At 40.7% G+C, this 24,669-nt stretch overlaps 1 protein-coding gene across 1 annotated transcript in view; it reads left to right on the forward strand.

Annotated features, from left to right (window-relative positions):
- The first annotated feature begins 928 nt into the window (after positions 1-928).
- The window catches only part of LOC143338938 (guanine nucleotide-binding protein G(i) subunit alpha-2), a 43,906-nt gene continuing 20,165 nt past the window's right edge, over positions 929-24,669 (forward strand). The window contains exon 1 of the mRNA XM_076759838.1: positions 929-1,838. Coding sequence (XP_076615953.1) covers positions 1,721-1,838 — 118 coding nt within the window. The 5' untranslated portion in view covers positions 929-1,720. The remainder of the gene's footprint in view (positions 1,839-24,669) is intronic.

Genomic DNA, 24,669 nt, shown 5'->3' on the forward strand with positions numbered 1-24,669 from the left:
TGACGCTCATTCGTCTTTAAACACATATATCAATGTGTATTTCTGTTTATTGAGTTGAAGTACAAATAGACAAATCACCACCTTTTTAACTTCCTGTTTATTTTTCTCCTGTTTAATAATTTTATTAATAGATATTTACACATTTGATCAGTGTAGGAATACCTTCATCCCCAAACACACACACTTATTTTTTGCACATGGTTTAAAAGCAGAGTTTGTCTTTTCCTTATCGTATCTGTCAAGGCTAAGCTGTGTTTACAAAAAACACTAAACCCAAACCTCAGGTCATCATGATCCCTCACTGCTGACCTTGTTATGTCAACACACTGCAGGTTTTTACTGTAACATATCAACACTAGCTTATTTAGATTTGCTTATGGTCAAAATAGCAGACAAGACACATGGGCTTCTGCGTTTCTGACACCTCGGGCACTGTAAACAAAATTTTCTGCTACATTTAAACACTCGTACGAGAGTATAACATACCTATAGTGTCTCTGAGGATGAACATCATAGCAACAGTGAGGGAACAACAGGTATATGACACTTTGAATTCACAATAAAGCATTTTATATTTAACACGTTCACTCAATAGATCTTAAATTTTATCAATACATTTGTCTTTTACGAATGGCAAAAAATAAAATGACCTCTAAGACTTTAAGACTATGGTGAACCAGTGTAGCTCAATCATTATTTTATTACATTTGCATATGAATGACTGAAACCACGTATGAAAGAAGCTATTTCAATATAGGCATTATTTATTATTAGTATGTCTTTATGGCTTTACAGATCATACAGCCCACTCACTGTCAGCCACCAGAGAAAATGTCTATTTATTTCCTTTTGGGGGCGCTGTCAATCAACTCTTCCATTAGCCCCGATCCTGTGCCAAGGTATTTTTAAACATGTGACACAAAGACCCATTAGCCATTTTAACATCGTGCATCCTTCTACAGACAAACCAGCTCCGGCACAGTTCAGGCAGTCACTGAGAACACTGCTGTAGAACGCTGTTTGTCGCCTGAGAGGCCGCGTCCTGCACAGATGCAGCGGAATGACGCTGGCACAGCGCCCACTGCAGTCTGCGCACCGCACTCCTGAAAGCACGCCTCACTGCCTTCCGCTTTAATTGGCTCCACGCAAGTCACAGCAGAGAGCTCACCTGTTTTAATTGGACTATCGCGACAAGTTGTCCACGTGACGTCGATGCCACTTCCAGTTGTAGGGATATCTGGATATCTGAGTAGCCTAACTGGGCACAGGCGGAGACTGCAGCAGCCGCGCGGCCGAGGGACGCGCTGCTCATCAGGCCGACGACACGAGCAGGCGGTGTGCAGCGGAGCGGCGAGCACGGGCGTCTCAGCCTGTGGATGGATGCAGGACAGTGGTCTCTGAGCGTTCCGGCATGGACCAGCGGTAACAGCCTGAGATTAACAAAGCAAATGGTTTGGGCGCATCTGCTTCATCTGTGAGCTCCAAGTTTAACACAAGAGCAGGAGCATTGACTTTTTACGCGTGGAGGAAAAACTCTGGAATCGGCTGTTTTTTCTCTCCAGAAGGCAGCGCTGGACGCAGGAGCCGCTCCATCGTTATTCTTAGCATCGGCTGGCACACAGCCGCCACCAGAATTGAAGCATTGTTGTTGTTTTTTCGTTGTTGTTGTTTGGTTGCTTTTTTGCGCGAAAGTGTTCGGTGCGCCCCTGCGTTTGGAGCCATGGGCTGTACAGTGAGCGCCGAGGATAAGGCTGCCGCGGAGAGGTCAAAGATGATTGACAAAAACCTGCGAGAGGACGGAGAGAAGGCAGCCAGAGAAGTGAAACTGCTTTTATTAGGTAGGTTACAGCCGGTGGTTGTTCTGTGGGTTGTATTCAGAAACTAAATATTTGTCGCTGCAGATAAGAAACATGCGCACAGTTTTAGAGGGAATTTCAGGAGATACACAGAACATAAACACAGGATCTGGCTAATAAACATGCAGCTCAACATGATGCTGTCGTGGAAATATGAATAAATGATAAAAATTAATGCCGTGGGTGCAAGTAGAGATAAAGTTTAGAATTAACCAAGCGTCCAATCATATCATCAAGTAGCCCATAGGATCACTACACCATCTAGTTGTTCCAAGTAGCCAAGACAGGGGCCTGTGCAAATCATTTTAGGTGTACCACAGAAAAGAGGCCATTTCGTTGCTCACATTTCCAGCAGCCAGACTGACACACAGCCTGTAACTGTGTTATTAATTAGCCAACACATGTGTCCATAGACTTGGAGATAAGTCAGATATCATCATGTCAACATGCTGCACAGCTTCTCAGAGCTTTGAGCTGGCATTTTGCCCAGAAAGCTTAATTCAATATATGAAACCTGTTGACAAGCCTACGAGTAAACATTAACAGGGTTCCACTTCAGCACCACTCTGAAATACACATCAGTCCGTGTCTGCGAGGAAATGCAGCAAGAACAATTCCTGTCTCACGACACTTAAAAAAAACAACAACAGTTTTTATGAAACAGATTCTAGAGCTGGAGAAACACACCCGCCCTTCCTTCTTCTATTGCGTGCACACACCCACACACACCAACAACAAACACACACCCCCTTATTCAGATCCCCTCTTATTCAGATCATCTCTTTGCCGTCGTCTTTCTCCTGTTATCGTTTAAACTTGCACACGACTCAACTGACAAGTCACCTGGAATACCTTGTAAATCTCAAGGAGGATGTGTGTGTGTTTGTGTTTGTGTGGGTGGGGGGGATGAAGTGGGTTGGGTGTAGGTGGAGTTGGATGCGTGTCCTCTTGCTGTGACAAACTGTAATTTTCATTAGTGTATCATCACCTGAGAATAAGAATTGTTGCGTTTCTGTTACCTCAGAATGAGGGTTTCTACAGTAGCCCGGAATGGACAAACCAAACATTGGCTCTAGAGGGTGCCTTCTGCATTTTTCACATGCTTAGCAGCCACCGTAGATTGTCCTACGTGCTTGGAAAAGTTTGATGCAAACTGCAACCTCACCCCTAGATGCCACTAAATCCCACACACTGGTCCTTTAAGTGCTGAGGAGCTACAGGGTGGCTCGTTGTTCACTTTTGATAACCTGAAGATTGAAAGAAAGAGAGGCATTTTGGGTGCACTCAGACTCGTTAATCTGTCCTTCAACTAAACTGTGAGAGAAAATATTAGAAAGAGCTCCCAGCAGTGTTCGCTGTCTGAAGACCGAAAGCCACATGTCCTCTCATTACATACGAGCGTTTTCCACAGCAGTCCCTGAAGCATCTGTTTGTTAAACCTGTAATATCTTGACTGCTGAGCTTGCCCTTTTTCACTCCGCTGTAAATAGATGAATGGTTTCGCCATGTTTGATTTGATCCTCTATCTGCTCTACTTCACACACAGACACACACTTTTGAATGAGATGCGTATCTTTGAAACACCGTGTTACAATGTCAACACAGTGGAGATGTTGCAGAGCGAGAGATGATAAGGTGACGGCTGACTGACAATCAGCTGAGCTAAGAGAGCAAAAATAAAAGCGTTGTTTTAAAAATGTAGAGGGAAGAAAACTGGAATCAAAGGTGTGGAGTTTGGAGGCAATAGCATTTCTGAAATGAGCCTTTTTCATGGAGAACATTTTGACATTTGTAGATAATGAAATGAATGACAGCTAAATTAACTGTCGCACGGTTAAATTCAGAATGTCTGCTTTGAAAAACGTCATTTCATTATTATGCAGAGTCCGTCACTAACCTATAAGACAATGTCTGACACGTTTTGTCGTCCAATAGAATAAAGAAGTTTCTTCAAAATAGGTTTTTAGAAATAGATTTAGAAATGGCCATGTGGATATTTGAATATTTGAACCTACCTACAGGTTAGCTTTACCTCACGGGGAAGCTGGATTCGCAAGATCACGTGAGATCGCCTGAGCCAAGAATCCATCATGCTTCAAGTTGTGCACTTGTGGCCAAACCGCAGTTGTTTTCGACCTCTGCATCCTATGAGGGACTGCTGGCAGCTGCAGGTGTGGTTTAGGTGTCACCACAGCGAGAGAAGTGATTGCTCATTTGAAAACAGTAATGGCGGCTCCTAAAGAAATTAGCATGGATGCTACTTTAGCATCTGTTATATCAGAACTGGAGAGTTTCTTCATGGAAAGAAGAGCAAAGAACAGCATTGAAGGCTTGATGGAAACGTTTTCGCTCTTTTCAGCAAGTCATATGGTTCATTCATCTGATTTGTTAGGCGGTGACAGACATGGTTCATCCAATCACCTGCCTTTTCCAAACAGTTTGCATGGACGACTTCCCACATGGTTCAGTGCAGCACATTGTCTAGCACGTCGGGTGTGGGTTAGCTAACTCTTAAGTAGCTACAAAAGCTGCTAGAAACATTTTCTCTGACAATCAAACACTTTCCCTACACCAGATGATCACTGCAGTTTTTCATGCCTGCACTGCCACGCCAGTATTCACCCCCCATCATGGTATTATTTCAGTTCCGTAGGACGATGAACAAAATCAGTAAATGAAGATGATATGACAGAATCCTCCAGTGTGTTCAAATTGGCCATTTCCTGATGGGAACATGCAAGAGGCTTGTTGACTTTTTACTTTAAAGTTGAGGTAAGGACATAATGTAGATGACATAATGGTTGTATTTTTCTGGCTTATCCTGGCAAAGAGATGATGAATCACTGGATGGAAGCCACTGAAGGATGAAAGGGGTGCATCCAGCTTCTTTAATGGATTTACGGATTCAGAGTCTTTTTTTACATCATGAGTTCTCAGGGGAACTAAAAAGCCTGTTCCCTTTTTTCTTGCAGAGTGAGTGAGTGAGTCCTGTCATTGCCAGCGATGTTGCTCAAGACACAAAAGGCAAAATCAACCAGGTTACCCGTGTCTGATTTATAGTAACAGTGAGGACCAGGGATGGACAGTCAGAAACACATTTTGTGGAGGAGAACAAAGTTGATTTTGTTGAGCCGTTTCCAGACATGAAGAGCTTTCACATGTCCTTTATCCTTTGTCTGGCTGGACTATTTTAGACCATATTTTTAGCATGGGCCTTAAAAGAAAACTCTTCAAGTCCATAGGAAGTGCCCCCCCCCCCCCCCCACGCTCTCAGAGCTGTAAGAAAATACTGATTGCACCATGTTGCGCCATCCTCGAGAGCTGTCTGTGTCCATCTGACTGGCTAGATGGCACGTCTTTATCAGAGCTTCAACCAGGAGCAAAAACTCATGTTGTGCAAATGATGCAACATCTCAGGAAGAGAGGGTCATCAGTCCTTGTTTACATATCAGAATTTCCCATTTGTTAATCATCTTATGTGAGAATATATGATGATGTCTATTTACCTTGTATATCCTATTAGTGGGTGTCAGTTTGGGCAGTTTGCTAAAAAAATGCTTGTGGGCTGTAGTTGTAGTTGATAGACGGCTCTTGTTTTATGATAAATATTGAAGTTGCATCTTCACACAGCCTTATCTTTGATTTAGTTCTAGTATCCTTATTAGGAGCACAGGTGTAAACACAACTATACATTAAACGTATACTGTAAATGTCTGACACGTTAAACATTGCTTTTCACTAAGCAAATGTGCAGTTTGCACAATAGCTTTTCCTGCTCTGAGTCGTACCTGCAGTGCTTTCAGCCTGCGTGTAAACCTCTACCAATGCAGGAATTACCAATCGGGTAAATTCTGCAGACTCGGCTGAATTACCCTCAGAGGGGAAACCCAGGGCACATACAGTCGATGATGCACTTGCTGCTGCTGGTGAAGCTTCATGGCCGGACAGTGAGAAAACTCTGTTTACAGAGATTTTAGTGAATAAATCGGAATGAAACTGTAGAAAAGTGAGGGGAACTCAAACTGGACTTTGAAAAGTGATAAGGATGCCCATCACCAGCGGGAAATTCACCCTGAAGGCTTTTTGCTTCTTCAAAGAAGTTGGAATTGGGTTTGGGATCAGTAACAGCAAATTAAAGCACATGGTGCGAACTGATACACAGTAATCAGAAAGCACTGAGTTTCAGAGGAGGAGGAAAGCTGTTCTGAGTTGTGTATTTTCAGGTCCTGACTGCGCAGAATGGTAACAGTATTATCAATGCAAAGCAATGCAGCCAAAGGCGAAGTACAGTCACTAAAAAAGTTTAAGCCTTCAGAGAGCTGTGCAACGATTTTCTGCCCTGAGACGTGGATGTAGAAATGTTGCGGTGAAGCATGGTGTTGTTACACTTAGAGCTGCAGCCAGTAATCGATTCATTGTCAACTATTAAATTAGCACCAACTATTGTGATAAAATGAATCAGTTTGAATAATTTCTTTTTTAAAAAGTCATAGTGTTCCGATTCCAGCTTCTTAAACATTAATATTTTCTGATTTCTTTACTCTTCTATGACAGAAAACTGAATATCTGTGGGTTGTGGTGAAAACAAGACATTTGAGGACATCAACTTGGGCTTTAGGAGACGTTGATATTTCTCACCATTTCTAGCTAAAATGTGATTGGGTACAACTTTGGAATGACCTGGTTGTTTATTATCATTGCTTACGATCATAAATAATCATTATTTCAGCACATGTAGCATCATAGCTATTATCTGTCACATTATTGATAGCTAATTTCATGTTGTTGTAGCTATCAGAGTGGAATTTCTCATCTGAAAGTATCTTAGAGGCCAAGATACTGTCCTATCTGAGGGACACTTCCAGTTTTCCTCTCACACATTTTCACCCCCCAAAAAAGTGAGGTTATACTTAAATTTTTTCTTGAAACTTGATTCCTTTAAATTTCCCTTAAATCAGCCTCCACTGCAGCTTATCTCTAATTCCCGCCCCAGGCAGACGATAATAATAGTGCTTCACAGACATGACTCACTTCTCATGATAGAGGGAAGGGCTCAGGGTGAGACTGTCCACCCAGACATGACAACTTCACAGCTACCCACAAACTGACAGAATATACTTATGTTCTGTTAGTCATGTCTCTGCTGAATACCACTAAGTCCTCAATAAATGCGTGTGTGTTCGTGTGCCGAACGAGCAGGTGGATGTGCAAATGTGGAGAAAGTGGAAACGAAACCTCGCTGCTTTAAAAAATTAAGGGAGACAGTTTTTACTTTGATTTAGATTTTGCACCTTTTCAGATTCCACAACTGAGAGTTAGTTACTGGTGAGGCTTCTGTGTGAAGAACATGAACAATAGCCAGTCAGTCCCCTGATAAAAATTGTTTCTGGTAGCAGCATGAAAGAGTGGCCTCTACTCAGAGAGTAGAAGAGGCGAGTCAAGGATTTTTCTTAATGAGGTGGTTTGGCTCTGGGTCACAGTGGACTAATGAGCAGAGGCACGACACATCTTTCACACTGTGTGTGTGTGTGTGTGTGTGTACGTGATTTGGGGTCTGTGAATGACTTAATGTGTCAGGCAGAGTGTACATGTGTCCGTGCTTGATATAGTAGGAAGTGAGTTGTTTTAGTGACAAGCATCCTCACAGTATTTTGAGATGGCTCCTTGAACATCTCAGAATTTAAAAAGAAAGCAAAAGAAAGTAATTACTCCCTGAAAAACATTAGATTTTTAGTCACTCGTGGGCAGACAACCTCCTGGGCGGACCAGTGTGTAAGATTTGTGTGGATCTATTGGCAGAATACGGCAGAAATGGATTCGAGTGGGGTGGGTCAAGTTGGACTTGTGTGGTCTTGCTGTGAGAAGCTGCTAATAGTAGACAGGATCCAGTTAAAAGACCAGCGTGAAGGATTCAGAGGGATCCATTGGCAGAAATAAAATATAAGATTCATAGGTGTGCTTTCATCTGTGTATCACTAATGATTCTAAAAATAAGAACCGTTGTGCTTTGCTTACCTTAGAATGAGCTCTTAATATCTACAGAGGGAGCGGGTCCTCCACCCAGACTCGACCATTATTTGCACAGCAGCCCTGAATGGACAAGTGAAACACTGCGCACCATAGGTTTTCCTACATGCTTGAACAGGGAGGAGTGAGGTGGAGGATATTCAGTTGGTTGCAGTGTGCAGCCTCACCGTTTGCCGTATAGTTCGGTGTTGGTTTTCTCTGCACAGGGTTTCTCCGGATGCCTCCACACAGTAAATTTATGTATTTGAATTCAGATGGAGATACACTCTGGATACAGAGTGTGAAGAGTTCCTGGAATATATGAACCTTGTTTATGGGACATTTTCAGACTCAGTCATGCAAAAACAAAAAAAGTTATATATAAAGATTTTGTCACCTCTGTTAATATTGTGTATCTTATTTCTGTTTGGGATAATCATTCTCAAAATTTCAGAGCTTCAGTTCCCATAATGCTTACAGGGATTTAAACAGGAAGTGAAATGTTGAGGTAAGCCCTGGAGTTATAAGGAGCCTCTTTTTTTTTATGGCCGTTTGTTTGTGATAGCTATTGGAGATAATGATATTCTCAGACAATGTAGTTACATAAGGCTAATTTTAGACTAAATCTAAAAATATTGGCGTCTGCTCAGATTTGACTGAGCTACGACCCGGAGAAGAAGGAATGAGATCTCTGAAATCGAGCACGAAGGCTTTCAGAATACCTTCATTGCCTTCATGAGCTGTGAATAGCCACTGTTGCAGCACCAATTGTTGACGGTGTTGGTAAGCAGGCCAAATCAGCGGCTAAAGTACAATAAGTAGCTTCCTGTTGTATTTTAAACACCAGCATACACCTGCTCCTTTCACCTCACGCTGTATCTTTGCCCTTCAGTCACCCTGTGGCTCCCTGGTGGTTGCTTTGGACTGCAGTTTAGTCATGGCAGGTACTGTGCGCATGCAGGCTCCAAAGCTCCGCTGTAACTTGTTAATGGACAAATATTAATCCCCCTCATGACTAATTCTAAGCCTTTAGATTGCTAGGAATGACTGTCTTCAATATCTAATGGCTAACTTTGTCTGCAATGTGAGGCTCGATCATACAGTGCAGCACATGAAACCACAACAGTGGGTATAAAAAGAGGCTGAAAGCTCCGGACAGCTGCAGAGCTTAGCGATAAGTCTTGGTGGGTTTGTCAGTGCAAATGGCTCCTTTCACATCAATCCTTTGATGAGTGATTCAGTGTTGATATTAGAAACGTTGAGACAAATGGAAGAAAAGGTGTGATAAAGAGTGATGGAAACTGATTTTTCAATAACATGGTTTTACCATGCATCAGTCCTGATTTCACTGTGGGTTTGTCAAACAGGGACAGAGCCCAAAAGAAAACATACACGTTATTTAATAGCATAATAGAACAAAATGTGCAGAGGCCTCGTGTGATTTATCACACTGTATTCATTGCACTGCCTTGTGCCTTGTCTTTCTCAAATACATTGTGAATTCTTCTCCGTGCTGATGTGATCTCTCTTTTCAGTAACTCATTTTGAAATGTTGTTTTTGGTAGTTCATGCAGAGGTGCCTTTTTTCTGCCCGTTCACCGAAACTTCTCCGTAGTTTCTCCTCACAGTGTTGGATCGTATGTATGAGAGTGAATAAAGATAAAGCCCCCAGGGCCTATGTGTGATTTTTAAGTAATTGAGAATGTGTTCTGCATTTTCTTTTGCCCCAGTAGGAGAAAATGTATCTGTTGACTTTATGATACCCACAGTTGTTACCCAGCAGCATTCCGCAGTCTTTGAAGTTATAATGGAAGTTTTAGATGAGAGCTATTCTCAATTAATTGACATATTTATCACAGCTCGCAAATATAAAACTCTCATCTTCTGTACGGTGCAGAAGACAAACCTGATCCTCCCCCATCTTTCATTTTCCAATCACATTTCCATTGTCAGGCCCATTTATAATTTAGGGCACTTCTTTTATGTCTTTCCCTCCTCGTATTTTCATATTCCACTCAGTCTCCATCATGCAGTGGGAGAGTGCCTCAGGAAGCGGAGGAGTCCTGTTAGGTCCAAGACTAATCAAGATGTTACCTGTCTCACTCTCAACATCAATCCACTCATGTTTGTTAGTCTTGACATCAAAGCCAGTTGATGTAGGAGCACAGAGTGTAAAAAAGCAGTGGATGTAGCCGTTGGTTTGTGGACCACTTTTTTAAGTCGAAATGTTTTGAGTTTAGTATGTTGGCCGTCACCATCTTGGTTGTTTGGAACCAGAAGTGACCATATTTGGACAAGAGGGTGGAGGTGGGGAGGATACACTTTGCTACGACTGTTACGGTGGAAGGTGGGCAGTAAGCTCCACCCCTTCAATGATGTGCAACTATTGATGGCACCTGCACTCATTAGCGCAGCTGGAACTAATCAGCCGGGCTGCTCTATAAAAGGAGGCTCGTGGCTCTGCTTCAGTTGGCTGTGTGACACCAGAGGGTTAACACCTTCAGTTGGCTCTCCTGGTTTTGAATGTGTTATGGTGAATGAGTGTGTGAATGTTCTTAAACTGTAGTGTTCTTTCTTTTCCAGAACTTCACTCCCTCCTTTTTAGTGACTCCCAATCTTTTGTTTTTGGGCTCATTTCTTTGGTTCTTCTATCATTTTGATAGAATTAGTGGGTGTTTGTGGATAAGTTTATTCCCCATCACCTTTTAGACCCAAAGCACCCATTTTGTGTTGAATGCAGTTTGGTTTTTTGTTAGTTTCCCCTACCAGAGACCGCCATTAAGTTTTGTTTTGAAGGGAAACGTAACAATGACACGATCCTCTTCTAACCACAGGTCACTGCGCTTGCGACTTTTAGATAACAAGGTAGCCAGGTGCTAAAGCATACGCGGATTAATCGTCTATTTTACTCTAAATGGGACCATCATTTACAAAATGAACATCATGCTGTGTTGAAGAAGACTTGCAACTAGCGATTGAGACCATGAACTCATTAGGAAACTTTTTACTGAGGTAATAAATCAAGAGAGAAGTAGGGTCATTTTCTCATAGACTTACATACAATCGGACGTCTTTTTTTTAAACCAGTGGACTCGCCCCCTGCTGGCTGTTAGAAAGAATGCAGGTTTAAGGCTCTTAAGGCAGACTGACTTCATTTGTCATAGTCTATGTGAAGGAGGTGCTGCATGTAACTTGATATGACTTGACCTCTTAATTGGTTTTGAGAGAACACTCAAAAACATTAATAATAGATGGTGGAGGCAGAGAATAAGGGAGAAACAAGCCTTTGCTCAAGATATTTATAAATCCATGCAATTGCCAGAGAAGAAAAAATCAGGCCAAATGAAATGGAAACTTTTTCTAATTTAGACTCAGAAAAGATACTTGAAAGTGGTTTTCATTTCATTTTCCATCAATGGACTAATTGATCAATGAAGGTTCATTTCAGTTCAGGGTATAAGTTTGACACTATCAATGTTAAATACTGAAAAAAGGAAAGTTTTTTTTTTTGCTCAGTGATGTAACACTAACTGAACACTTTATCAAAATCCTTTTTGCACTATACTATTTACTATTTGCTATTTATTCTTTTTTCTAGTACAGCACCACCAGAGTTGTCTTAAATCTCGTTGTACACCACGTATAATGACAATAAAGGCTTTTAATCTTTTAATCTTTTTAAAAAATGTGGTATTTACCAACTGTACCTGAACTGTAAACAACATGATGACACTTGAGCTTTCCAGATTAAATTTTTTTTGTGAGCAGTGTCCCCTCTGGAAATGATGGTCAGTGTGAGTGATCAGACTTGAAGTATGAACCTCTCCACAAACATTCCTGGATTAATTGAGTTCATTTGTTCCCTAAATTTGTCCAGTAGTTGAATCAAAACTTGTCTTTTGGTTATCTGTGCACACTGTCCTTCCCGCCAGGCTGGTCCAGAGGGAGACAAGTGCCTGGGCAGGTATATTACAGCCATCTTTCAGTCACTCCTAAATGGGCCAGATGATATCATTAAGGTAGAACCATAAAGTTTCAAATTCCCATATTCTGCAGAATTGGTAGACTGAAATGAAACGCTATTAATCATACAGCAGACTTTTGTGTTGACATAAAAGTAAAGCACAGGTGGAACTAATTTTGTTAACGAGGGGACAGTTCCACTGAGCCACCATTAAAATACCAGCACCCTGAACCTGGCTTACCTAAATATAATGCAGCTGTAATGCAGCCCCTTTCATTACAATAGAGGGTAAATTACCTATAACACATTATACATATAATAACAGACAAGACACCCTTACAGCTATTTGACATTGAATTTTCTACAACTTTATGACTAAATTGTGTCTTTTGCTGGGTTTGCACATGTGAAAATGGATAAATGTTGAAGGGAACTCAAAACCAAAGTGGAGCCACTGCAACTGGAAGTGCAACTATAGATACACAAAGCACCCCAAAGAAAAGATTTAAACAATGAATAGCTTTATATGGATCTATTCAGATATTATGCCATACTTATAATCCCATTTAAAATTTATTGTCCGACAAATAATGATCATCTTTTCTGTAGTTCAGTGGTGAGGACAAGGGAACAGTCTCACTGTTGCCTCCTCATCACAGAACACCAGCTGTTTTTTTTTGGCCTTTGTTTGATTTCAGACTTCCAGAAATTTGACAGCTCCGCTGCTGAAGGAGCCAGCACTGTTAACATTTTTGGAGGAGCAATTAGCTTACATCACCTACATTACTGGCTGCTGAAGGGTTTGAAAATCTACCCAGTGGAGTGCATCAGCACAGTAGCTTCGCTGTTTGCAGTAATGTGCATTCAGTATTGCCAGTGGCCTTGATGCTGAGTGCATGGAGTTGAAACTTCAAGTCAATCATCGATTTGACTCCCAGTTGATTCCTGGAATAGCTATCAGAAACAAATAAAATATACAATAGTTTGACCACTTATGATAGTGTATGATAGCACTGACCAAAGGATGCAGCATATATTTGCAGTACAGATTTCACAGTCAGACTTAAACCTCTCAAGTGTCTAAGGAAAACTTTTAAGTGGTTAAAAACTGGAGGAAACCGTTGGATTGGATCACAGTGAACCTCCTTCCAGGCCTTAAAGGTTCCATGTGGGTCAATGAAAAGGAAGAAGAATCGTACAGTTATATAGAAGCAAAAACAAAAAAAAGGTAAGATAGGAGTCCCAGTGGGAAAAAAGAGCTCTTTGGTCTGTGATGTAGCTCATACATCAGTCTCCAGGATGGCAATGCTAGAATGAGCCCCAAGCCAGTGAAGGCTGTGACTTGTGTCTACATTAAGGCAGGAATTGCGTTGCACCGTGCTGGTGGTTTTTCGGGTTAAAGGGGCTTTAAAAGGGCTACAAATGATCTGTTAACAGGAGTAAATTTATCCTTTAGAAGCTAAATTGCTTTGCCATGCAAAACCTGTGAAATCTAAAGGTTTTTTTAACGTAGTGCATTTGAATTTGAAAGTCCTCAGACAGGAAAGTGTCATTACAGGTGTTGAATTTTGGTAAATGAAGTTAAAATACTTTACAAAAGCTCAGCGAGTGTCGCTCACAAAGATGAACCCGTCTTGCCTCCACACCTCTCTGCCTGGTTGCTATGGTTATATTCATACTGAATGATACCCTTAATGCATTTTTTATCCTCTTCATTCTGCAAAAACAGCAGGCACCAAAATGCTTCCAGTGATCATTTTTTTTATCATCGTATCTGAATGTGAAACAAGTCGATACTTACCGCTCGTTGAGACAGATGGGGATGTTTTGCCAAGCAAAGGTTGGCTTCTGTCAAAACAGCTTAAAATGAAGGTTCCAGTCGGTGCATCAGTTTCCTGTTTCTCCCACTGCCAAAAATACTTTTGTGATATTCTAAAAAGAACAGCCAGCAGTCTGAAAAGACAATCTCACAGAGTTTTCCAAGTCATTAAAAGTTGAATCTCACCACAGAGACAACAATAATCCTACAGCTTTAATACCTCTGATTAGCTGGTGAGCCTGTTGGTCTCTTAAATTTCTGAAGATAAAAATCGGTAAACACCACCTGATTGTGACCTGAATATTTCTTGCCACCACAGGGCATCATTAGTTTCTTTTGAGCACATCCCAGATTTGGTCCTTTTAGAGATTTTTTGGAGGTTGTTTTAAATTTTCTCTGCATTATTGATGAGAAAATGTCATACAGTAGCAGAGTGTACTCATAATTTAAGCTGCTGCTTGTCCAAATTTACAAAGCCTGAATTAGATTTCTTTATTTTAATAAGTAAGTCTCTTAAAATTGTCTGTTAATTTTCAATACGTAGCACAGAGTGTATTTCTGAGTCATAAATATCATTTTGTATTAGCTGGTGAATGATTATTCCTTCGTTTTATGGCCATAACTTGCTATGGTTCATGGTCACCGCTCTCATCAGTGTTGTTTTCCACTCCAGCAGACAGCCATCAGCAAAAATAGCTTTGATTTCCCCACTTTAGATTACCTGCTCAGCAGCAGACAGAGAAAGTTAGTTGTGAACATAGTGGAGCATGTAGCAGCTAAAGTGACAGATATTTAACAGTAAGAGCTGGTGGAGACCAAAATAGAAGTGAAACAACAACAACAATAATCTCTCTGTTCTGCCCTCCGTCTCCATAAGTTTACCCATTGATCAGTCCTGCATCTCCATTCAATCTGCAGGTGATGTAAGAGTCCACTACAGGTCCTGCTCCCTATGCAGTGAGCCTGCATGTTAGCCTTAAAACCTTTACAAGGTGATGATAAGCGTCACAGCTCCTTGTTTTGTCCCAGAGTGGCCAAAAATAAATCTCTTAATTCTGTTTTTTTTTCTTTACTTTTGACTCTTCTTGAATGTAATTCCAATCATCTTGACACTTAAAAAATTATATTAGATCATCAGACATCAGTTGTTCTCTGTCTCTTTTTTATTCTCTTAGCGATGGAGAATGCGAAGTTGTTGTTTTTGGCATTAATGAAAGTCAGTGATGAAAGAAAAATTCATTATGACGTGTCTGGAAATCTTCTTGAAGAGATACTTATGGTAACTTAAAGCCAGACAAATGAGAAAATGAAGCAGATTAACTGTCATGATATGCCAAGTGTCACATAACACTGGAACAGGATGTAAAACAGTGTGAACTAAATGAGAAGAATTTAAATGCAGCAGCCTTTAAATTTACTTTAATGCCATTTCAGTCTGTTCAAAATATATCAATAATGGTAAAAAATATAAATTCTGCATCTTGGTACTGTACTATCACATGTTTGAAATGCATTTGTTTGACAGTGCAAAGCATATAGTTATGTAAGAACTGGCCCAGCTCTCTCCCTCCAGATAGTATAAAAATAAAATGGTCATGCAGATTTTTTAATTGCTCTAGTTTGTTTGAAAGTTCTTGTGGGAGACCTAATTTTGTTGGATCCAGAGTGAATTAATGTGCCATTAATTTGGCAGTAATTCTTAACTGTCCTGTGCAGGAGTCAAAGATTTGAATGTGATTAAGAAGACGTTGTACCTCTAGATTATGAACTGCATTTAGAGGAGACAGAAATTAAGGTTTAGAAAAGTAAGCAGCAAAAAGGTTGTTCTATCATCCATTTGTATATCCATAGATTCAGCTTGAAACATCATTTCTGCCTGTTTCTCTCATTATATTGTCTGTAGAGCAGTCAATCAAATCAATACTTGTGTTTATGGGGCTTTTTTTTCCTGTTAATTATGCTTAATGGGATGTTATGAGACATTTTGCCTTGATCAAAAACTGCAGTTCTTGCAATTTGGATATTGTACTTGGCCATAATGAAATGCTGAATTATCCATATGAATTTAAACTATACCAAAAACGCAATTCCAAAAGCAAATTTAACGCTATGGTCACTGTTTTATATTTGAAACATCCTCATCAATTATTACATTAAATGGTTATACGGGGTCAAATATAAATACATATAATATTTCCATCAAATACATGTCAACTGAAAGCAACGTCTTTTCTACTGACTTATTTTCTGCAGATATGAAACATCACAGTTGTGACATTTTATTTTATTTTTAATGGACAGATTAATAATACACAATCTTTGGTCCTGCTGTTACCAGTTGAGTGAACAACCTGACCAGCCAGCATCTCTTCTCGGTGGTTTGGTGGTTTCCCTCTGAGTCCACTTCTTCTCCTCCTCTGCTCTTTTTAGCACAGCCACAAGCTTGGTGTTCTCCTTCTCTTGCTGCTCCAGCTGTGGAAGGGAGGAGGCTTTACTTTTCTCCTCGTGGTCCAGGGCCTCCGCTACATTTTGCTCTCTCGGGGCCTCACTGGTGCAGTTTGGCTCTAAACTCCTCAGTTTCACAGCATTGATTCTTTCAATGCGAGCCTCACTCATTTAATCTCATTTAACAGCATGATGCAGTAAGAAGAATTTAACAGGGCAAATGGGAGAGGGAATTAGAAATGGAGGCCCTTCTCTAATATAAGCCTGCTTCAAATGAAGGCCTGGTACCCTCTGGTAGAAGTAAGTAAAGAGCACAGCCACTGTTAGGCCCTTTTTACTTCGTAGTGCATCTTGATCATAGATAAATGTATTGTAAATTACTGGATTAGAGTCATTACCAGATGAGATTATTGCAAACTTTCAGAAATGTATTATTTCATGTCATTGTCTCTTGTCTCAGTGAGGCTCGAGACTAATCAGTGACTTCCATCCTTTAGTGCTCCCCTCTAAACAAGACAAGAATCCAGTCAATAGTTTATTGATCTCCAGTATCCCCAGACGCAATTCAGATGAGATTTAACGCACACGAGTCCTGCTCTCCAGATTAATGGATAGGTTAAGCATTTAAGTCAAAGTAATAAATGCTCCCTGAATAAATCAGGCAAGGTTTACTAACATGTCTATGACCTACACCTGTCACAGTCTGGCATGCATCTCTTCCCTTTTCACAGAATGAGAGAGATGAAGCATCTGTTTTATAGTGAGATGACATGATTGATGAACTAACAGGTAAAACAGACGTGCATAAATTGAAGGGAATCAGTGTGCAAGACGATGTGTAATTTGATGGTGTATTTCCCAAAATGTCAAACTATTCCTTTAAAAAATGTACTCAGACTTGCTATGGAGCTTAAATGGCCAGTCGATTATCCTTAATTGCCTGCTTTAATAATTCATTTTTCATGGAATAGTAAAGAATGATGAAAAGTTGAAAATCAACAGAAATGCCAGACGATTGGTGGTTAGAGAATCTCAGATTTCCAGCTTTTCTTGCTGTTTCATATTATAAATTTTTTACTGCCAGTTGAAGTAAAAACAATTGACTGCAGTGCTTAACAAGCTTGTCGTAAAAGACGCAGATTGATATTCTTTAAAACAATAACATTAACATTTAAATTTGAGATTCACTGTAGATTATTAATCCATTAATCAGAAAAAACATCGCTAGATTACTCAGTAATGGAGATAATCATTGCAGTCTCTCAAAATACTGACATTATCTTGTGCTGCCTGCAAAATCTTATGCATATACCATTAATTTCTGATTTTAGGCATAAAAATGTGGTATAAATGACTATTTAAGATGAAACAAACAGAAGATGAACGCTCGCCTCAGTCTCAGTCTTTATTCCTTCACTGTTCACGTTAACAACAGAGAGCAGAAAAAGCTCTTGCTGAATGAGTCTGTGCTTCAGAAGTATTCTAGTTTTTCTACTGTCGGCCCACGCAAACGTGTAAATGTGTTGATGTTCGCAATTTAGTTTTGGTGAGGCAATGTGTTGCTGTTACCATGGCAACTAATCCAGTGCATGCACATGCAAGGCCACCCCTCATTTCACTGTCAGCGCTGCCAGGTCCAGCCTCCGTATACCAACATCCAGACATGTTTTCCAGCTGGGAGTGGCACAATATCCCATTTCTTTCCCAGAATGCCAGCTGCTATAACGCACAGCGAGCACCTCACGGCCACATTTTTTTTAAGCCAGGTGTGTGTGGTCACATATGGATGCGTGCAGAGGTCAGTGGCACGGAGAAAGGATGTCATTATCTTACTCAGCTGATGTAATTTTCTTTCCTGTGTCCCTCTATTGCAAAACCAGTCCTGGTTTTTAAACACTAAGAGAAATCACTGTAAAGCCTTACCAACTCTGCTGCTTGCCATGTGCCATTGATTCAGCCAAACAAAGCCCTTACTCACCCTGACAATCTGGTGTGCCGACAGAACACATGATGGTTTCATGGGGTCCCTCCAGCACTGCAGCAACTGCCTGACGTTCCTGATGTCTCATCTGTTTTCTGATGTGTGTGTGAGCACATAGAGTATAAACTGACATGACGGTATCCAGAAACATAGGGAGGTGGGAGAGTAAGCAGTATGACTGCCAGGTAAACACCAGCTGTTATGGTTGGTTATGTGAGGAATCTCTTTGCAGGCACAGTAGATTGATTAGTGGAGAGATGAGGAGAGGGTGGAAAGCCATCAATCTTATAGACTTCGCCACAAAGTCTGTGTTTTATACAGCCTTTAGTTTCCTGGATTTGTTAGTTGTGATTTTTCTTAATGCTTCTTCCTTGTGTTGCCCAGGAACTGAAGACTAATTTGTGGGAAGCTTCAATCTTAATCTTCCAGAATGTATTTATTTACTGTATAGTAGAAACGTATGAATCTGGTTTGTCAGTGTGCAGAAATCTGCATCATCACATACAGATTATGCTTGTGTTTCAGTTGGAGATGCATCACAGAAGAGGGACTGATTTGAGAGAGAGTTTGCTGATGATGCTTGCAGAAAAGGAAAGAATACCTCTGTGGCTTCTTTGAATACAGCTCTCCTGTAGTATCCTCTGCTGAGGCATGGGTATCATTTTCATGCCTCTATCACTGAACAGATGTTTTTTTTTTTTTTTTTTTTTTTTTTTTTTCCATTGTAGTTTTATTTGATAGTTGTCTCAGCTTTTTGGACTGTTGGTGGTGTCTGTGGTGCAGCTGTATCATACCGATTGCATGAATAATATATCTGGCCGTACAGGATGCTGCAGAAAGTCTACGTCTCACGGTGGAGACAGACTATAAGCTACAGTATGGACCGATCAATACTTAACTTAGTTAAAAAAGCAAAGCAATAACAGTATATTGGCCTATTTTCTGGATTTGTACTTTTTATATTATTGGTCCCTTCTCAGTGGGGCTGTAGTCTAGACTGACTTTCATCTGCTTTGCGGTATAAACAGGCATATTAATGATCTCTGAGAAACCTGTTCCAGTTGCCTTTCATACCACATTAAATATCTTCGTTTTTTATGTGGAAACAACAGTGACTTTGATGTGTAAATTATATCTTCCATTTTCTTGCTACAAACCCGACACCATCTCTCATTTCGATTGCCTGCTTACTCCTCCACACTACATTGAACTGTGCAAGAATAATAGTTTGTCGGTTCCAACATGCTTCCGCATGTCAAGTGTTATCGGCGATCGATACGCATTCGCTTGATTAGTGTAATTAATAGAGGCTCTGGTGAGGCTGAATACATATTGATTTCGTTCTAAATAACCCAGGTGATTGGTTTATGGTCTGCTTGATATCTCACATTTCCGACAACCTGTCACATGAAGCAAAGTGTGGAATCAGCTTTACGTTTTTGATCTCTTAGCATTCACAGAGCTCATGTTATTGTTGTTATTTAGTAATTCATCTGTATTCTGTGCATATCCAGAATTTAAGATTAAGACAGAATTCTTCCTCGTTCGATGACCCCTGTTTTGATCAGCAGGTTTCCTTAATAATTCTATAATGTTTTTCAAAACATCTTAAAAAATCTTGTTTTCAGTTAAAATAGGTCTTATTGAAATGATGCTTACATAGACCCGTTATTCAAATTAACAATATAAATATTAAAATTGTTATACAGTCTCAACCAAAAGTTTTAAGCTCTTTTTTTCAAGGCCTTAAGAAGTAAATAAATAAAAGGCATTAAAATTTATTTCAAAAAATGTACACAGACCATGAATAATTATTGTATTTTTAGTGTTGTGTCCTATGGCTGCAGTAGGAAAAGGCAACAATGGAAACTGACGTTGTGCAATTGGTATTAGTTAATATCCTGCAGAACTGTATGTATTTACCTCATATCCTTAAAAAAAAACAAGTTATGCCAGTTGTACAGTAGAACAAATCAACAAGCAAACAATGCATTTCTGTTATCTACCCCTTGTTTCAAAGAAACCAGTTACTTACTTTGAAGTTTAACCAGTTCTTATCGTGAGGTAAATGATTTGGCAGCAGTTTGACCTGAATTGTGATGAATTGTAAGAGCATCAATTTGTGGAGCAGCTTCTCTTGAAGAACACTTTTTGCTCCCTGCCAGTATGTCTGAGCCAGGGATTTAGATAATGACTAGATCAGTGTCAGAAAGCTATTCAAGTAGATATCCCTCCAACTGCTTCCATGTCAAATTATCTTTGGAGCGCACTCCCTTTCTTCTTTTTCTCCAGCATATGTAGGGTCTTACCTGAGGGATTTATCTGTGGCTCATCACAGGGAACTGACTCTTGTTCAGGTCTTTGAAAGTAACCTAATGGTAATACAGCATTTCACAACCAATGGCAACTTTGCTTTTGGAGATGCAAATGAATTTTACCTTCAGTTACTGCAACAGGTAGCTATTAGTGATAAACAGTCTGGTGATGAGTAGAGCTGACAGACTGTCAGGTACCAAAAGTTGGCATCAAATATTGCTTTTGTTTACTTTGATCTGATCAGAGATTTAAATTGTGATTTTGCCAACTTCGTTTTTTTCATGAAACTTCTTTGTGCTCATGCATTTAAATTTGAGACATTTGCCACATTTTTTAAGCAAGCACTTTGAAGACATGCCTCTTTTCCTCAAAGCATGTATTGAGAAAGTGTTGGGACTGAAACTCATCGGTATCATAGTTGCAATCATACATTTCAAATAATACCCTAGAAATGGGTCTCAAGATGGGATTTATAGCTCAACATTAAAGGTGATGTCTCCATGAACAGCCAAACATCTGGTGAGCCAATAAGAGACAGATATTTTACATTGGAGCTAATGGCCCAAATAAGATCTCACTGAACTGGCAGATAGAAAGAAAGTGGATCTGAATGGGAGACATTTGCTGGCACATGCAAGCACAAGACGCTGAAAGCTCAAATAGTGTACCAAGGCTCATCCCTGATTGTGTTTGTAGAGCTCTTCCCTTTAGTAGTCAGAACACGTGGGTTCGACTGGTGATCCATCAATCTAAAGATGTGTGCCATGTAATGCAGCATCCCTGCTTCAGTTTGCAGCTGGGATCTTTCAAAAGCGTCTCCTCATGTCACTCTGGAGCTGCCAGAGAATATTAGCAGAAAGGTTAGTAATTTTGCCAAGCACCACACACACCTCTAAACTTAAAATCTAATCTAAGCTGGTCTAAAATGCAGGAGGATCCTGTGCAGCAGAGATGAAATCGGGACGATTGAGTGTTTTTGTGTGGCACTGCTCCATTCTGATACAAGCTGAAAATGTGAAATATAAAAGAATGAACATTACAAAGTTGGCTGAGAAGAAAAATTATTTTTTGATATACTCCCAAATCTAAGAATCAGGACAATGCTACATTCATAACCTCATCCTGAAAAGTCAGATCGCTGTGAAAAGCCACCCACGAATGATCTTATGTTGGCAGGCTTCTTTCCTGGAAAAGGCAAAGCATTACTTCAGGCTTTATATCGCTGAGAGGTAATCAATTTTGAGACAGCCAGCGCTTAACATCATGCAGTCACTTTCTTAAAATGTCAAGAGTGGTTGGATCATTGGTTTTTAAGAGGAGACGCAGTCAGGCATCACCGGCGAAGCAATGAAACGATGCATTTCATGTTTTAGGCCGCGGTGGGGGAGCACGTAGAAATAAATGGATTAGACAAATAATGGCGCCTGGTGGCACAGCACGTGTGGTGTTTGCTGAGGAGGAGGACGAGTTGCCAATGGTGACTGCGAAGGTTGGATTGGAAAGGCAAGAAGCAGTCGATAGCAGGGCTGTTGACACCTACCACCGCTTATAAGCATTCATTTAAAACAGGACCCGTCAGAAGCTCGGTGTCCTTCCTCAGACAGCGGTGATTGATTGCATTGCATACATATCTGCATGTCATGCCGCAGCCGCGCTGTGTTTGTCTGGTGCTCTCAGGGTGCTGTTGTTGATTTTCATGCATCAGAATGAGCTTCCACTTGTCTTTCTGTTGTTCCTCCCTGATCCTCTTGTTCCCCAGACTGCACTAGACATGAGCCTCTTAAAACCTGCTTCTTTTTCATCTGCTTTGCTTTCATTGGTGCACAATGTAGCTGCAGAAGCGAATCCAACGATTCAGGTACCAGATGTATAAAATGGTGTTTGCTTACAGTGTGTTAAACTACTGTCACCTTGCGTCTTCAGCGTCTGACACAAGATGTTCTTCTCGATGTGCTGCATTGATTTTCTTTTTTTAAGAATACTGCAGTAGCTTTAAGATGCTCATTGGTGATTTTTAAATGTAGAATGGTGGAGTGTATAAGTATAAGCATCCAGGTGTGTTGATACTGTTTGTGAGCACACATAGCAGAGGATTAAACATGTGCACTGGCTGTACATTCAGAGTGCAGCAAGCATCCTACTCTTCAGAGCAAAGCAGTGAAGCTCCACTGCTCCCTGTGAGGCTGATGACCTACTTTTCCACTCCAGGCGATAACATACTGTACTGCATCCAGCCATGTAAAATTCTGCTATCGCTTCCTATTCTGCATGTGAAAAGGGTTTAGGGGGTTGGTGTGGGGGAGCTGGCTGCCTGAAACACCTGTGCATAACGTGCATGCAGTGATACAGTCCCCAGTAAAGGTTTTTATTCCCCCTGGCAGCCTGAAGTTGAGGAGTAGCTGCATGAAATGATTCAAAGAGTGCCGCTATCTGCAGGTCAATAAAAGGAGGATGTAGAACGGTTTGATTTCAGGCAGGGTGAAAGAGAAGGAGGCTGCTAATAACAGCCTGCTGACAGAGGGCAATGTACTGGAACCAAGTGTGTTGTTAAAAAAAAAACAAAAAAACACCACCAATAAATGAGCGTCTTGCATTAACTTCTTCCACAGACAAGCACAAACAAGCACCGAGGGTGATCAATGTGGCCTTCCTATGGTACAACCCTCAGGCAAAATGTACATTTTTTTGCACCACCAGTGGTGATAATCTAAGAACAGCAAAGTTAGTCCTCCACCTATCATGCTTTCTGGTGTTTATTGAGCATTACATCCTCACAGGGCTGGCAGAGTCAGGTCGTGTTCGCAAGTCTTATTCAAAGTTCAACAATATGTGTGTGGCACTGATGCTCATTTTAGCTCTGTTTTGGTCACAACCAAGGGAAATATCAGGCTGTTTAGTTGCTAAATACTCCACTGTGTTCACAAGCTAGTCACTAACTTTGTCCGGCTTCCATTTGGTGCGGGGCAGGTAACGGGCAGTGAGATTTTAGAGCTGTTCTTCTGGAAACAGCTGCCTGCTGCTGGAAACAACATTAATGAGTGGTGAGAAAACAATGAGATAAAAGTCCGTAAAATGCTCTGTAGATCTGAGAGTTTATTGGTTGAATAGATACTCTCTGTGGCCTTTTCAGAAAAAGCACATATTTAGGGTCACATTTTGTATTTGGTTTCAAGTTGATAAAATATTAAAAAAAAAAAAAAAAAAGGCTCATGTACTCATTAATGATAACCTCAGGCAGCCATTTAAATAGAAAATAATGTGGAAAAACCCTTGAATGCCAACCTTTGTTATAGCGTATGTCCATAACTTCATTATGGGTCAGGAAGAAAACTGTACTTACGACTGTATTTTACTTGTTAAGTAACATCACGTCTGTAGCGTCAGTAAGATCCCTCAGTACACTGCGACAGACCTTTAAATAGCAACGGCATCAGCGTTATGTATTCCGCTCAGTGTCATCAACGCCCAGAGGAGGTTAACCTTTAAATGGCTGTAAAAGCTTGTTGGATGCGAGCAGTCGTGACACCAACGGGTGGGGGCAGGATAAGAGCGAAGGAGGAATCGTGTCACAGCCTGGCCAGTGAGTCATTCTCCCAAGGCAGTCACTTAGACAATAGCTGGCCTATGATGCTGGCATATGCTGAGATGTGTGACATGTCTCCACTGAAGAAATGCCGCGGCAGAGGGCTGCACCACACAAAGGAAACACAAATGTGAAACAAAGTGTTTGGGATTATTTGCCTCACAAGGATGCTGTGATGTGGTGTTGAAATAGCAGATTGGATTGATGACGTTGCCTGTTTCTAGAAAAGTAGTGTGTGTTTGTCACTTCAGAATCCTCTGCTGAGTTGTTTCTCCACAGATCCTCCAAATAGCAGGTTGGCAGATTTATACTCATGCTAACAGTACGGCTATACGGAGTGAGTCAGTCCACCATTTTGGTTCAGACTGATATATCTCAACAATTATTGGATGAACTGCCCACAGTATGGAGCATTTGGTAATCCCCACCTTTAATCTAACAACACCAGCGGGTAAATTCTTCTCTTTTCCAGTAAAACACATCAACATTTACTACATGGAATGGCACATAATTTGGTACAGACATTCATGAGTTCAAGACAATGTATCTGTGACCTTTTCTCTCCCACCACCACGAGGTTAGAACAGCCATTCAGTCGCCCCTCAGGATGAACTGTCTGGCACCATCATTGGGTCAAAATCGTAATTAATCTTATGCTTTTATAGCCAAATATCTTCAGATCTAACCATATTCTCCCAT

The sequence above is a fragment of the Chaetodon auriga genome, chromosome 2 (genome assembly GCF_051107435.1).
Source record: "Chaetodon auriga isolate fChaAug3 chromosome 2, fChaAug3.hap1, whole genome shotgun sequence".
NCBI lineage: Eukaryota > Metazoa > Chordata > Actinopteri > Chaetodontiformes > Chaetodontidae > Chaetodon > Chaetodon auriga.